The sequence below is a fragment of the Lepidochelys kempii genome, chromosome 2, assembly GCF_965140265.1.
Source record: "Lepidochelys kempii isolate rLepKem1 chromosome 2, rLepKem1.hap2, whole genome shotgun sequence".
NCBI lineage: Eukaryota > Metazoa > Chordata > Testudines > Cheloniidae > Lepidochelys > Lepidochelys kempii.
The window spans coordinates 148156218-148172262 of NC_133257.1; the positions used below are offsets into that span (position 1 = coordinate 148156218).

At 40.2% G+C, this 16045-nt stretch overlaps 1 protein-coding gene across 1 annotated transcript in view; it reads left to right on the forward strand.

Annotated features, from left to right (window-relative positions):
• Nucleotides 1-790: 790 nt before the first annotated feature.
• LOC140906139 (uncharacterized) overlaps nt 791-16045 on the forward strand; it is a 37036-nt gene continuing 21781 nt past the window's right edge. Inside the window, exons 1-3 of the mRNA XM_073329643.1 lie at nt 791-891; nt 7647-7692; nt 8294-8369. Of these exons, the coding sequence (XP_073185744.1) occupies nt 791-891; nt 7647-7692; nt 8294-8369 (223 nt within the window). The remainder of the gene's footprint in view (nt 892-7646; nt 7693-8293; nt 8370-16045) is intronic.

The window sequence follows — 16045 nt, forward strand, 5'->3', positions numbered from 1 at the left end:
AGAATTGTTCTTTGAAAATTGGTAGTGCTCAAGATGGCATATGAAACCTTAATGTTAAGGACAACCTTTTCAGAAATAGTCATTAGACACTCAGACATTATGTGCCTCAGTTTATGGGTTCCCAACTTGAGATGCATTGGACCTAATATTTTAGAGGTGACGAGCATCTTCAACTCCCATTGATTTCATTTGGATTTGTGGTTGCTCAGTGCCTCTGACTGTCAGATCCAAGTTATCCCAGGTTTTAAAACTGCGTGAAGGGAATTAAATCCAGCATGTCAGTTCCACTTAATAATAACTAAGCAGTAGAAGTTGGCTACAGATTTATGGTGGGGGAAAAAGCCTCCAAGTTTTTTGAATAGCCATGAAAGTACTGTAATGTGGCTACCTAAATTTAGTATTTTTAAATACAGTAGTTCATTTTGTGTGTGCGGTCAGTAATGATAGAAAAAACAAGACTAAACTCTAAGAGGAAGGTTTTTTTTTTCTTTCAACAGTCAGTTGTGGTAGCACTAAATTGTTTTCATCTTACACATACAGCAAATGTCCCCTTTACTATGACTTTTACTACTCTCAGCAATTAAATCCTCAGTTAGTAGCAAAATGTGCAGAATTATTGGGTTAGGTTTAAGAGAGATCCAGGGTACAGGTCTGACACTGTAAACTTGCTCTAGAATAAAAGTTGTGTGTATTCTTCTCTTCTATTTTGAAAGATACAGACATTGATTGGGATGGATTTAATCTTACCATCTGATTTCTCTTGCTTACCTAGGTTGGTATTCTGAAAAAGATGTTTCTAAAACCTTTTACATATCCAGTACCTGAAACAAGGTTTCTTCATGCAGGCCGAAGTGTATATAAACTTAAAATCAGATATGGCAACTTCCTCAGGTAAGCAAGTTTCTTACTCCTAGGTATGAACCAAACCCATACTTTCAGCCCACAACAGCATGAAGCCACAGTATGAATGTATTGTACTGCTATCTCAAAATGAGGATTTTGGAAGATTCTTCATTTACTAAGCACTAGCCCCATTTCTGAAGGTTCCAAACTGCAACAGTTCTATTTTTGGTCATGTAGGACTGGATATTTCATCTTCAAAGTTCATTAACACCAGACTGAGCATTGGCCAGAGGGAGTCACCTGAGACTATGAAATGGTCCTCCTGCTCTCTTTTCCAGAAGAGTTGAGCACACTGCCCTGTTATTATTATTGGTGGAGCTCGTACCTATTCCTGTAATAAAGATTGCCTAACACTTTTCATTATAAGGCCTTGTTTTCAGTTGCTTATAACTTTGCTAAACTTTAAACGTTTAGTCTGAATTTTTCCTGTTGAGTATCTGCCTCAGACTTTTTTGAAACTTTCATCTAAAATAGTCCAATAGCAATTTACAAGAATGAAGTCAAGGAAAAATAGGTTAATTCATGTTAAAATATTCTTACAAGTGTTTAACTGAGAAGCTCTAGTGCCTTCATGGTTTGGAGCAGGGATTTGATAGGTTGCCCTAGTGTTAAGGATGTGCTTTTTGCTGTCTCTAGATAAGTTCACTAGGAGGGTGGTGAAACACTGGAATGCATTACCTAGGGAGGTGGTAGAATCTCCTTCCTTAGAAGGTTTCAGAGTAACAGCCGTGTTAGTCTGTATTCGCAAAAAGAAAAGGAGTACTTGTGGCACCTTAGAGACTAACCAATTTATTTGAGCATGAGCTTCAGCTCACTTCATCGGATGCATACTGTGGAAACTGCAGCAGACTTTATATACCATATAAAGTGCAGCAGACTTTATATACCAATGAGCTATTACCAGCAGGATAGTGAGTTTGTGTGTGTGTTTTTTGGAGAGGGGTGAGGGGGTGAGAGAACCTGGATTTGTGCAGGAAATGGCCCAACTTGATTATCATGCACATTGTGTAGAGAGTTGTCACTTTGGATGGGCTATTACCAGCAGGAGAGTGAATTTGTGTGTGGGGGGGGTGGAGGGTGAGAAAACCTGGATTTGTGCTGGAAATGGCCCAACTTGATGATCACTTTAGATAAGCTATTACCAGCAGGACAGTGGGGTGGGAGGAGGTATTGTTTCATATCCTCTGTGTGTATATAAAGTCTGCTGCAGTTTCCATGGTATGCATCCGATGAAGTGAGCTGTAGCTCACGAAAGCTCATGCTCAAATAAATTGGTTAGTCTCTAAGGTGCCACAAGTACTCCTTTTCTTCCTTAGAAGTTTAAGGTCAAGCTTGACAAAGCCCTGGCTGGGATGATTTAATTGGGGATTGGTCCTGCTTTGAGCAGGGGGTTGGACTAGATGACCTCCTGAGGTCCCTTCAACCCTGATATTCTATGATTAAGTTACAAGCCTTTGAAAATCTATTGTTACATGCTTAAAGGTTTGCTTGCTATATTGACAGCCCTATTCCACAGGAGATTCCATTTGCACTACATGTGCTCCATCTCCTCATAGCATTATGTGCTGACTAAATCAGTTCAGTGCCATCCCCATAGAGCAACAGCATGCCTCATTCTGGGGCTGCAGGGGCCGAGAAAGACTCTTTCTGTAATTGCTCCTCTCAACTGACAGATGTTGTAGTTCCAGGCACTGGAACTGAGAACAATGAGACTGGCTCTTATACTCTCAGTGCTTCCACTGCTGTCGCCTAAGCAGCAAGGAGGAGAAATCAGTATCTTTCCTTTTAGGGCCTGATCCAAAGTACACTCAGGTTAATACGTCTTTCCATTTCAGTCAAAGGCCTTTGGATCTGGCCCTTTCTGAATTGGGATTTTAAAAATGTATTTTATTTTTAAAGTTTTTCTGTTCAAGTGATTATGCACATGGGCATGTGCCCCATGCATGCAAAATCAGATTCTGTTGGCCAGCAGTGTCTGTTTCAGTTGCAACTGTGCCATGTACGTCGTTTGACCCTCCCCCAAGACATAAAGGGGAGAGCAGGCCCAAGCATTGCTCAGTTCCTCCTTACCACCCATGACCGTGAGATGCCTGCCTTTTCACTATGGTTGGTGTTGGGGTTATTTAGGATTATTGTTAATCAGTTTATTTATTTTGTTTAGCCAACTAACTATATAAATATAGGAATTTGCATCGTTTACATTTCAGTAAGACTAGACCCCTATCATCCAGCATGCAATCTAGCAGCATGGCAGAAACTACATCTCCAGGATTCAAGACCAGTCCCTTATGTGATGCTTTGATGCCTATTAAGTGGCACCGCCAGTGCCTACTCTACCTTGGAGAGGGACATGTCCATGAGCTATGAGCTGTTTGTTTCTGAGAGCACTGAGAGTTAAAGAAGCCCACCTGAAGGTTTTCCTCCTTGAGAGATCAATGCAAGCTTGGTCAGTCTCTGTCTGTTAGTGCCTGAGGAGCCAAGACCCACTCTTGAGCTCCTGGGGCACTCTAGTTAAAGTTCATCTACCATTATTCAAGCATCTGTCTTCTGACAAGGGTAGAAAGAAGCACCATTCTAAGGATGAGTGAAGGAACAGATTATGGTCTCTGGCACCTAGGAAGCTGAGACACAAGAATCATCCGACTTCTAACTTGTCTCAGGTTCAACCTTCCAAGGGCCAGAAGACTGAAAAGGCCTCTTCTGGTGTCCTGATGCAAACCACTAAAAACACAAGTGGTGTCACTATATCTGTGGATCATGCTTCTCTTGGTACTGACCCCTCAGCACCAGGTGCCTTAATTCTGCTGGTCATATATTTGGCCTTGTGTTCCTTGGCTTCCCTTATCAATTTTCTATAATTCCTGATTTCTGGTTTATATTCATTACCATCAACTTCCCTCTTTTTTTCACTTCCCTTCTAAATAATTTATTTATATCTGCTTTCACTTCCATTCTAAACCAGGTTGTTTTTTTTTAGCCAGCAGGGCATTCTTCCTCAGTTGTGATGATATGGCTTTTTGGGTATCTAGTAAGGTGTTCTTAAATGATTTGCAATTACCATTCAAATTTTTAAGATTAAATTCTTCCTCCAACCTGATATGGCTTGTAATTGTTTTCAGCTTTGTGAAATTGGTCTTATTAAAGCAGCAAGTATATGTATTACTGGTTTGGATTTTATTCTGCTTGCCCATGGTAAATTTGATCAAATCATGATCACTTGTACCTAAGCTACTATTAATTTTTAGTTCTCTGATTAGTTCCTCTTTGTCTGTTAGGACAAGGTCTAATAAAGAATTCACTTGTGTTGGCTGCAACATGTTTTGAATTAGGAAATTGTTATCTATAATGTTTAGAAAGTCCAAGTATGTTTTTAGTACTGGAAACACAAGACCTCCAACTGAAGTTCCCCCACTATCACACTGCTTTCCCCCCCCCCTTACAAACTACATATAGGTGAATAATGAGGTAGTTAACCTATTCCCTAGTGTGATTTGGTGGTTTGTAGAAGATACTAATATCCTATCTTGTACTTTATCTGTTAAGTGATTGATCCATAAGCATTCAAGATCATTTTCATTTGAGTTATCAAACAACTTCATGATCACCCAAGAACATTAGTGAGAATATGATTCAGGCTTTTGGGACCTATGGTCTCATGCACCTAGGTGATGCTGTTTGGCTTTTTTCTCCTGTGCTCTATGGAAGGGTGGCTGAAATCAGTGTATCTACTCAGCAAGCAGCACATGGACATATTGGTCATGGTCCCACAAAAAGTTCTGTCCTCATTAAAGTAATGGAAAGACTCTCCTGAAGTACGCACCTCTTCCTACCAATGTTCTGGTAACAGATCCCCCATCCCTGACTGGAGGTCTTATCTAGATTACCTTCAAATTCAGGGCCTATGGCTCTCTGAAGAGGCTTGCAAACGTCCTAGTGTTCAGAGCCATCTGCCTGACATGCAAAGGATTCCTGCCTCTTCTCCAGCAATCCACAACACATGTGCTGACAGACAACACCACAGCTAGCAAGGTCATCTCCACTCTCTCAGGAAGCCATGTGACTATTGAATTGGCACTGTCAAGGTTCCTTCCCCACTCTGAAATCTAGGCTACAGATGTGGGGACCTGCATGAAAACCCCCCTAAGCTTATTTTTACCAGCTTAGGTTAAAACTTCCACAAGGTAAAAACTATTTTACCTTTTGCCCCGGACTTTATTGCTGCCACCACCAAGTGTCTAGCAAATATATAACAGGGAAAGAGCCCGCTTGCAAACGTTTTTCCCCACCAAAATCTTCCCAAACCCAACACCCCCTTTCCTGGGGAAGACTTGACAAAAATCCTCACCAATTTGCATAGGTGAACACAGACCCAAACCCTTGGATCCTAAGAACGAGGAAAAAGCAATCGGGTTCTTAAAAGAAGAATTTTAATTAAAGTAAAAGAATCACCTCTGTAAAATCAGGATGGTAAATACCTTACTGGGTAATCAGATTCAAAACATAGAGAATCCCTCTAGGCAAAACCTTAAGTTACAAAAAGACACAAAAACAGGAATATACATTCCATTCAGCACCACTTATTTTATCAGCCATTTAAACAAAACAGAATCTAACGCATATCTAACTAGATTGCTTATTAGTCCTTTACAGGAGTTCTGAGCTGCATTCCTGCTCTGGTCCCGGCAAAAGCCACACACAGACCAAGAGAGCCTTTGTTTCGCCCTCCCCCCAGCTTTTGAAAGTATCTTGTCGTCTCATTGGTCATTTTGGTCAGGTGCCAGCGAGGTTATCCTAGCTTCTTAACCCTTTAACAGGTGAAAGGGTTTTTCCTCTGACCAGGAGGGATTTAGAGGTGTTTACCCTTCCCTTTATATTTATGACAGGCACATTCCAAAGAAAATCACATCATTGGCTCTGCATCTTCTCTGCCTTATAAATACCTAAGCTGATCAACTCACCAGGCTTAGACAACCAGGAGTGTTCTGTCAAACAATCAAACCTAGAGAACATCTTTTGCGAGTGAGGATGCCCAGAAATAGACTTGTGCCACAGACCAGAACAAGAAGTGTCAACATTCTGTTCTGGAGAGAGTGCAAGCCCAGGCTTCCTCATAAATGCTTTTTTCATTCCTTGGATATCAGGGTTGGTGTATGCCTTTCCACTGATCTCCATGATGCCGAAGATTCTGACAAAATAGAGACAAGATGCAGGATAGACTATTGTGATAACCACAATATAGGCCAACTAGTTCTGGTATTGAGATCTGACAAACCTTTAACACAGCCCTCCATCACCCTACTAGTTCTTCCTGACAGTCTCCCAGAACAACAGTTGGATCTTGCATTAGGACCCAGCTTCCTTATAATTGAAAGACTGGATACTGGCTGGATGACAAACTAAAAGAAGCTGTTCAGCTGAAGTTTGGAATATTCTGCTCCAAAACAAGAAACCCTGAACCAGATTGACTTATGAAGCTAAACTGGAAGAGGTATTCTATTTAAGCATCTCAATACTAGTAATTTCCCTTGACATCAAACAATCTCCCTTTGAGACCTTAGCAACATGTTCCCTAACCACCTTTCTACACCACCTATCAATAAATGCCTTTCTAGTAGCCACTACATCAGCTAGAATGGTAGGGCAGATGCAGGCCCTTATGGCCCTTCATACAGCGTTTTGTAAAGACAGGGTTACGCTCGGGACACATCCCAAATTTTCGTCCAAAGTTGTTTTAACATTTCAAATGAACTAATCCATCAATCTCCCAGTTTTCTCCCCAAAACTCACTCAACAATAAGGGAAACTAAACTTCATACACTTGATGTAGCAAGGGCATTGTCAGGCAACTTTATCAGGACAGAATCATTCAGGAACACACCTAGATTGTTTGTGGCCTTTGCTGATGGAGCTAAGAGTCAAGCAGTATTATCTCAGAGGTTGTCAAAGAGGGTCTCCACCTGTATAAGAACATGCTACAAGCCAGTTAGAATAGATCTGGTTAGCCACATTAGAGCTCATTCCACTAGAGCACAAGTAGCTTCTGTTGCCAGTTTGAAAAATGCCTGTGTCTGAAATCTCCTGGGTAGCTACATGTATTTCAGTCCACACCTTTACAAGACAATATTCCTTGGTAGACACTTCCAGATTGGGTTCCTGCTTTGATAGGGCGCTCCTGCAGGCATTGTTTAAGTAGGACTCCTAGCACCTACCTCCAAGCAAACAGATAACTGTTAGTCACCAAGAGTGGAATCCATGTGGACGGACATTCACTTGAAGAACAAACAATTATTTATCCTTCAGTAACTGTGATTCTTTGATATATGTTGAATATGTGGGTTCCACGACACCTCCCGTCCTTCTCTGCTACTTTGGAGTCCTACTCCTCTCAGATTCTGTGTTGGCAAAGGAATTGAGCAATGGTTGGACCCACCCTGAATTTTATGCCCTCAGTTGGGGAGGGGTTGCTGTCTCAGTGGACATTAGTGGCCCCAAAAAAAAAAAAGCCAACCTTGTGCGCATTGGGTGCAGTCACACCAAGAGTGAAATTCTCAAGAACAATGCATCTTAAAGAACCAGAGTTAGTGTGAGGAAATAACTGTTCTTTCACTTTAAGAATTCATTTGTCTCTTGCTTCATATTTTCCATGTGAAGTCAGATTCCATATATCAATATGGAAATAATTACAGTGCTTGAAGCTCCATCTTGTCTTGTGAGGCTAAATATATTTTTTGTTTGTTTCACAGCTGTAATGATATAGACAATAATGAAACTACTACCAAGGAACTAGAGGTAGGTTATCTAAATTTTACACTGGGTGCTCCTCATATATTTTATTCATTACAGGGTAATAGTATTCTGTCAAATGAAATATTCCCAGAGAAAAACACTTTTTTGATCTGCAGATTGAGGTTGACAATAAATATCACCAGTTAAGAAACTTAAGATACTATAGTTTTCATCCAAACCACAAATGTGAGCCTGTAAATGCAAAATTTTAAGGTTCCACCTTAAATATAGAAATACACCTAATAAATACCCAATCTAAAAAATGGAAATTGTCACGTTCATGGAGCTAGCTGCACCTCTCTTCCCTTTCTGGTCTCTCAGTGAACCCACCTCAGATTCTGGGCCTTTTTTGGGGTGGAATCTCAGTTGTTTTAACCTTTGTTCAGGAACTGGTTGCTCTATTCTGTGTATATCAGCTGCTTATCCTGCAGGTCTGATGGGCTTTGGGGCATCTTCAGGAACATGTGACCAGTGATATTGACCAACAGACTCTTAAAACAAAAATGTTCCCACGCTGGAAGCCCTAGTTAAAATTACTTCAACAGTAGAAATTTGCATATACTGTTAATATTTAATATTCCTCCCTAATTTTTTAATCTTTCAGGAAGCCATTCGAGTAATCATTGGAAATCTTGATAATTTACATCCATTTGCTACAGAACGCTTGACTATATTTCCATGTATCCTTTGCTCGGTGTGATAATAAATAAATTCAGTGAGCTAATCTGTGGGAAATTGATTATATTATCGCTATGTGGAATTTATGGGCCAGATCCTCAGCTGGCATAAATGAATATTGAAGTCAATGGATCTATGCAGTTTACATTAGCTGAAGATCTGTCCCTATGTCTTCTGTTGCAGAATTATTATTTGAATGCACGCAGTGCTTTTAAATCTTTTTTAGGGTGGTGGCCCCTTTTTTGAAATCAATAATTTTCATAACTCTTTACCTTTTAAAGTAAAAACATACCTTGTAACAGTAAGATCATATAATGCAATTTTTACTAATACATTTGACCTCACAAACTTAAGGTTTTGGCCACCTAAAGTTATTCTGGAAATTTTATTTTCTTGTTTTAGAATTATAATGAAAAGTTCCATTACCTTTTTTGATCTCACTGGGGGGAGGGGCTGTCAGGTCACATCCCCAATGATTGAGAAACACTGGAGTGCACAAAAGTAAATATTAGCAACACCTAAAATTGCAGTGTTTGAGTATTTATCCATATGGATTCTGCTTCTGTTGTGCCTCTGCTTCATGCACGTGAGGTTGAATTTTCTTGGCCAGCAGCTTTGGTTGAGGCCTCACCCGTGCTTTGCGCTACCTTGTACCTTTCTTTGGAGGGCATAAAAGACAGAGCAGCCCTCAGTTTCTTCTTACCACCCATGGCAGGGAGATGGAACTTCCATAGTTACATAGCATTGAGGGCCAGAAGGGATCATCTAATCTGACCTGCATATCATTTCGTGGAATTTAATGCCCTAACACTCTTATGCTGACCCCAATGTCTTTAGTTTAACAAAAGCATTTCGGTCCTCAGGTAGTGTCGTGTGCCAGATGTTCTGCCTCTGCCTGGTTTGAAGACTCAAATCTGAGCCCCACGTACCTCCAGCCGCAAAAAAAAAAATAAAAAAAAAATTCCTACACTAATAGAAATTTGCATACATTGTTAATATCCCTCCCTAATTTTTTAAATCTTTTTGAAAGCCATTTGAATAATTATTGGAAATCTTGATAATTTACATCTGTTTGCTACAGAATACTTTTACTACATTTCCGTGTATCCTTTGCATGGTGTCAATATAAATTCAGTGAGCCCAGGTATGAGACCTTGTTTAATTTATATTATTGGTATGTGGAATTTATGGGCCAGATTCTCAGCTGGCATAAATCAATATTGAAGTCAAGAGAGCTATGCAGTGTACATCAGCTGTGGATCTGTCCCTGTGTTTGTCTTCTGTTGCAGAATTTTTATTTGAGAATTTACTCTTACGAAGAGACTTTCCTAGACTTCTCTGAAACAAACAAACAATCTCATGCCTTGCTTCCTAATTTTCTATAGAAACCAGTTGACAGATAGTCTGGCCTTTCCTATCCCATGAATGTTCTTAGGTAGGTCTTGATTAATTTTAGCTTGCTGAAACTCCTTTTATTAGCAGCCATGGTTATAGGAAGATGGCAAAAAATATGCGGTGCTGTTTCCCTCTTTTGGGAAACTTTCATTTAAAAGCCTTTCATGAATGTAGCTAAGAGCTCAATCTCATGCTTTCTGCTTTCAGAATTTAAATCCTTAGGGCAGCTGCTTGCTGTGTTTTAAGCATGCCTCTTTAGATCTTTGCTGCTTGTCCATTAAAAAAGAAAATCTTACACATCCTCTTGTCCAGTTGTGATAATATTGTGTTTGAGATGGGGTTGAAAACCTTGTGTTCAGAAACTTTCAGGATTGGGTGACCTTTTGTCTTTTGCAAGTTTGCTTTGCATTACTTCCCTTGTCTGAGATGGTTTTTCTTTGGACTGTGTGGATATTCTTGAAGTTTCAGCCTGTGATGCAGTAGCTTCCTTACTGGCAATGAACCCAGAAGACTAATTCTGATAAAACATCTCAAAGGCGACCAAGTAAACTGCAAGCTGTTTGATTGTCAAGAACTGGACTCTGCAATTTTTTGCTCACAACATTAATTTTTTTTATGAGATAGCTACCATATCTCATCCAAAACAAGAAATTCAAACTCTGAAATGTTCATTTGCAAGCTATCTGCTTTCAGCATAAATTCTGGCATGTGATTGTGTGAAGCCTTTATCTTGTCTAAAGTGTTAAAAACCTTCAACCTGATTTCTATCCTTGCAGACCATCTTATTGTGCCTAGGCATTTTAATGTAAATACAAATTTGCTTTTTCAACACACCCTAATGATTAGTAGAAGTGGAAAACAGGGTATACAACCTTTGAACAATTCCAAAAAGTAGAACAATTTGGAACAACCATTGCAGCAGCTTCTCCAACAAGATTCAGTGTGTGGGCAGCACATGGGACAAAAGATGTGTGCTGATTTACCTGTTCAATTTGATTTTGAACACCTTTTGTATCATGCAGGCATGTTATCCCAATTGTCATAGCTTTGTCCCCTGCAGTGAGCCATGTCCAAACCGTCTTTTTTCATCTTCTCTAAAATAACCTCCATAATATCCTCCCTGGTTTTGGTGTGGATATCACAGGAGTTGATTTTATTTTTCCCAGTGGGTGCTCCACCCGTTTCTCCAAACCCCACCCTTGCTTTGCCTCTTCCCGCTCTGCTCCCTCCCCAAAGGCCCTTCCCCTGAAACCTCCCTCCTGCCCGCCTGGCACTTTCTGCTCTCCTCCATCCCCTGAGCACCTCCTGCCAGCTGCCAAATAGCTGAACAGCTCTGGCTGGTGGGTGCTGAGCACCACTTTTTTTTTCCATGGGTGCTTGAGCTCCAGAGCACCCATGGAAGCAGCCCCTATGGATATCAGTGAAATCTATAAAGCTCTCAACAACCTTCTCTCTGCTTTTCAAGACCTCAGCATACCTTAACACCTGAGACATTTGTTTCATTTGGGAGATGTCTGGATGTAATCAGACAGAAGTACGTAGCTTTTGTAATCTTGTCAAAAATAGTCTGCCATACTTTTCTTGTGATCTTACCAATAAATTCATTTTGAATTTGATTTGATAAATATGTCACCGTTACAGTACCAGCTTAATATCTTGCACATGATCTTGCAACATGCTGTCATCCTTTGCAAGCCTTTCAGGTAAATGCAAAAAATTACAGTTAAAGGACTGTCTACTTTCTCACCTGCATCTTTCAAAACTAAACATCTCTCACCTAAATACAACAGAATAGCCAAGAAACAATGCAAAATATTGTGCCACACATACTTCTGCATCTGATAGCAGGGTTGAATATCTTTGTCAATTATGCTACCCATCCAATTTTAGGCTGTTGGGAAAAAATAAAATAGAAATACATTTGTTGAACCAAGAGCCTTCTTAGTATCAAGGCGCCTCTGCCTCATGGATCAGCTATAGTCCCCAGGGTTCGAATGAGGAGCACCAAATGCCTATTTTGTCTTGGTAATAGTTACATTTTATATCGCTGCTTCATTTGCAGATCCTTTTCCAAACAAACACAGAAATAGAGGGACACCAATCACAGGTTGTTCCTCTTCGAGTATTTGATCAAGGGTGCCATGGATTTGGAGAGCAGTGAGTCATACAAGGGACACTCTTTTCATAAGTCCTATTCTGCCAGTAGTCTGGTGAGCTGGGACTCTGCTCTCAGTACCTGGCAACGGGCCTCCGATCTCTTCATTTTAGGGTCATTACTCTGTTCAGGCCTCCAGGGATCAGTCTGTAATCTCTGAGGTGGTGTCTCAGTGCCATCCTTCATATCAAGGGAAATGAGATAGAACAGTCACCCTATGAGAAACTGTTAGGACTCTGTCCTTTGAAATCTGACTGACTGAGGTTGGGTTCCTCTGGCACTGGTAAATCTTTGACATAGACTGTATACCAAGCATCTCCAGCACCAGTTTTGGTTACCAACCATTCTTCAGCACTAGAACCTTCCTCGGCACTGGTACCTTTCATGTTGGTACCTGTGGCACTGATACATTCAGTAATGTCCTGCTCAATGCCATCTGTCTTTACAGCATCCTGGGACCTTACCATTACACCAGAGCCAGATTTTCCTTTACTTAACCTGGCACTAGCAGTATTTCTCAATTGAGCGCTACAGTAGACGCTTGTTTGCAGCAACACCTTGTAAGAGCAACTGCCCCTTACGAGCAACATTTCCCCTGGGAACACTTTCCCTACTGTGAATTAACAACGATCCCCATGTGGCTTAGGAACCACATAGCAAAAGGCCCCCCCAATATGTTGCTACCAATGAGCATCTAATGTACTAGTATCAGAACCCAAGCTACCTAAATTAAGTCTCCATCCACCAAGCTCCACTAGAGTCCCCAGCCCCCCTTTGACATTTAGAAGGACACTCTGGTTTTCTCAGCATCTGTTAATACCTGATAAGATGGCTTCACTGTTTAAGATTATTCCTATTTTTCCTTCCCATATATTCCTTGAAGGGAGACATTTCCCAAGTACAGCTCCATGTCACCTATATTCATATCAGAATGGGAATCTGAAAGGAAGGCTAAGAGACACTTACTTACCTAGCCTGCATAAAAGACAGACATACAACTAATATAGGTCATACTCTTCTCATATGCCTTATCCACACAGTTTGCAAGCCTACCCTTATTCACCACCTTGAAATCCTCTGACTCAATTGTCTAGACTTCAGTTATCCAGAGACCATCACATCACAGATATCCTTCCCCTTTTAGGTCTCCTAGGGCATTATTAGTGCCTTAACCTGCAGAGTGAAAAGATCTATATGTGAAGAGGGTCTAAGTGAGGAAGACCAGGAAAGAGAAGAAGCAGACCTTAAGTTTCCTGTGGTGATTTCATCCTCTTCCCCATATAAGGCTTTTAACTCCACTGTACCTTCTACTACTGATGACTTTAAGGCTTTCCAGCATTCTTTTGGAAGTTGTTAGAGAAAAATCACATTATTTTATGTCTTACATACAACATTGAGTAGATTGGCTATGCTCATTTAATAATGGAGTCCTAGAACCAGCAGATTTACTTCAAATGGCAGCCTCTATTTCTGCCACTTCTAAAAGAGCTGACCACCAAGGTTCCACCTAAGGGTTTTGAATACTTTAAAACTTTTCCCTGCTCCTGATTCACTAGTAGTTGCTAATATTCATGATAAATCAAAACAGCAAAGAGGTCTGCACAATGAATTATCAAGCATTGTTTGTGAAATGTGACTAACTACAATGCAATAAGATTTGTGAAAGCAATTGAGGTCCATTCTATCTGAAGGTCAGTTAATCACTAAGACATCACTTCAAGCTGTTTTTGTTGCAGTAGTCAGATATACCAAAATACGTGCAAGCCATTACTGAGGATCTGCTGTTTGAGGGTCCCAGTTTATTTAATTTCAAGACAGTCTGAGCTCTTCACTCCCCTAGTGATTCTAGAGTGATTCGTCTAACCTTTATACTCTGGATCAAAGGAGGAGGTGAAGTAAACAGCTCTCATCATTTTACTATCAGCAGAAATGGTCTGTGCCTCCCAGAAAAAGACCTTCTTTTCAATGGAGAAATTCAGTCTCTTGCTTGGTTATCTTCATGCAGGCAGCAAATTTGACGTAAGAGTTAAGAGCCTTGCACAGATCTCCATGGTTCTGTACTAGTTTCCTTCCTCCTGCCCCTTCACCACCACACACAGACCATTTGGCAGCTATCACTTTTTTCCCCCAGGGGCCTGAAATGGAATTACTTTGGATTGTTGGGTACTGAAATTTAAAAAAGGGCTATTTGTTCCAGCTTCAGTCCTTGCCTACCATCCTTTACTGTTGCTCCTCCTCCTCACAAGATGCGGAGATGAGGTTTTTTGCATCTTGAGGAGGTGCCCTCAAGTTCAGTACTCGTATTACTACTTTATTCTAAAAAATAAGAGGAAGGTGTCCCATTCTAGATCTCAGGTAACTCAACAAATTCATCCATTGCTTCAAGTCCAAGATAGTCATGCTGGATTCCTCCATAATTCTTTCCCCAGATCCTCCAAATTGGTTCATGGCTCTCAACTTTCAAGATGCATTCTGGAAGTTCCTCCATTTCATAGTAGGAAATACACATTACTAATAAACCCTATACAATAGTCCACTGTTTGGACTTTCCATGGACCAAGAATGTTTACCAAATATCTAGCATAGTATGGCAGCTCATCTAAGAGGACAAGGACAGTACATTTACTGATATCACAATGATTGGCTGACCCCAGGCAAATCTCGTTGACAAGTAACCAATAATTTTGTTTATTCAATTGACCTACTTACCACCCTGGGATGCAAAGTAAACTCTGAAAAATCCTGTTTTACTCCTGCTCATACAATGGAGTTCATCGGGGATTTAATAGGTCATGATGTCAAACAACTAACTCAGTTAAAGTTTTGTTAAAGTAATACAGTTAAGCAAAACTCAATAGAGAAAATAAACATACATACCAACTCTGTAACTGGAGAAATAATGGAAGTTTTACTTTAGTTCACTTCTGACTAACTTCAGTGATCTCACCTCTTATATACTAGTTTAGAAAAAAAATCCTTTGATACGCTTGATCTTATTTTGAATCAATAAACCAATGATATTTAGAACTAACTTACCCCTACTGGGACAATGACCACAATTAGATCTTAATGCTTAAACATTAATCTATAGATTAATGTTTTGCTGTTACATTGATTACATAACACACCTCCTAAACCACATGTTCCTTGTCTATAAATATCTGTAATTGATAAAATAAATAAAGGATGTTCATTTTGTCAATTACTAATTCTGTTTATGACAACATGCGTCTATAATAACAGGCATCCCTTTATATGCTATACGTTTTTACAAAAAAGAGTTTAAAATGATCTGTTGACCATGAAACTCTTTTCATGATATCTAGTTTACATAATAAGCTAAAGCATCTTTTGATAATTATCTTATCAGAGAAAAAACCTGCCCCATATCAGTTACAAGTGATCCCTATTTGGGCTAGGTTAGCTAAGACAGAGTAAAAGCAAAGTGGTTAATTAAGTACAGTCTTACTGATTGATTACAGGCGTTATTTTCCTGATCATTTCTTTAACACAAAACACTATGATCAGCTAACTTTCATCTTATACACAAAGGATTATATACACTCCTGGACACTTGGGACTTTGGCTTACCTACAAAGAATCAAAGGATTATGATAGTTTGGTTCATTTACTAACAGGGCATTCTTTAATTGAAAAATCAGTGAAAGCATAACATCCATAGGATTGATTCTGAAATATGGTGGACCTCATCATAAAGTTAGTCACCTGAGGACTTCAGCAAGAGAGTGTCTCAGATTTCTAGAGCATGTTACCTCCAATATTCTTGTGACTATACATCCCAGACTTTACATTCACCCTTGTCAGGGATGTTTGAAGTCAGTTTATTAACCCAGCAAGCACGATCTGGACTTGTAAGTGTCAGTTCCTCAGGAAATTCTATCCTTGCTACACTGGTGGATGGACCCAGAGCAAGTTTACAAAGGGATAGCTTCCTTCACCCTTTCCTGCCAAAATCTTGGTGATGGCTGTGTCCAAGTGTGACAGGGTTGGGACTCACCACCGCGGCACCTCCTGTTGGTCACTCTGGGAATTAGCTCAGTCCGAGTGGAGCACCCTCCACTGGTGGTGTCCCATCCATCTCTCGCCCTCTGTTGGCATCTGGATCTG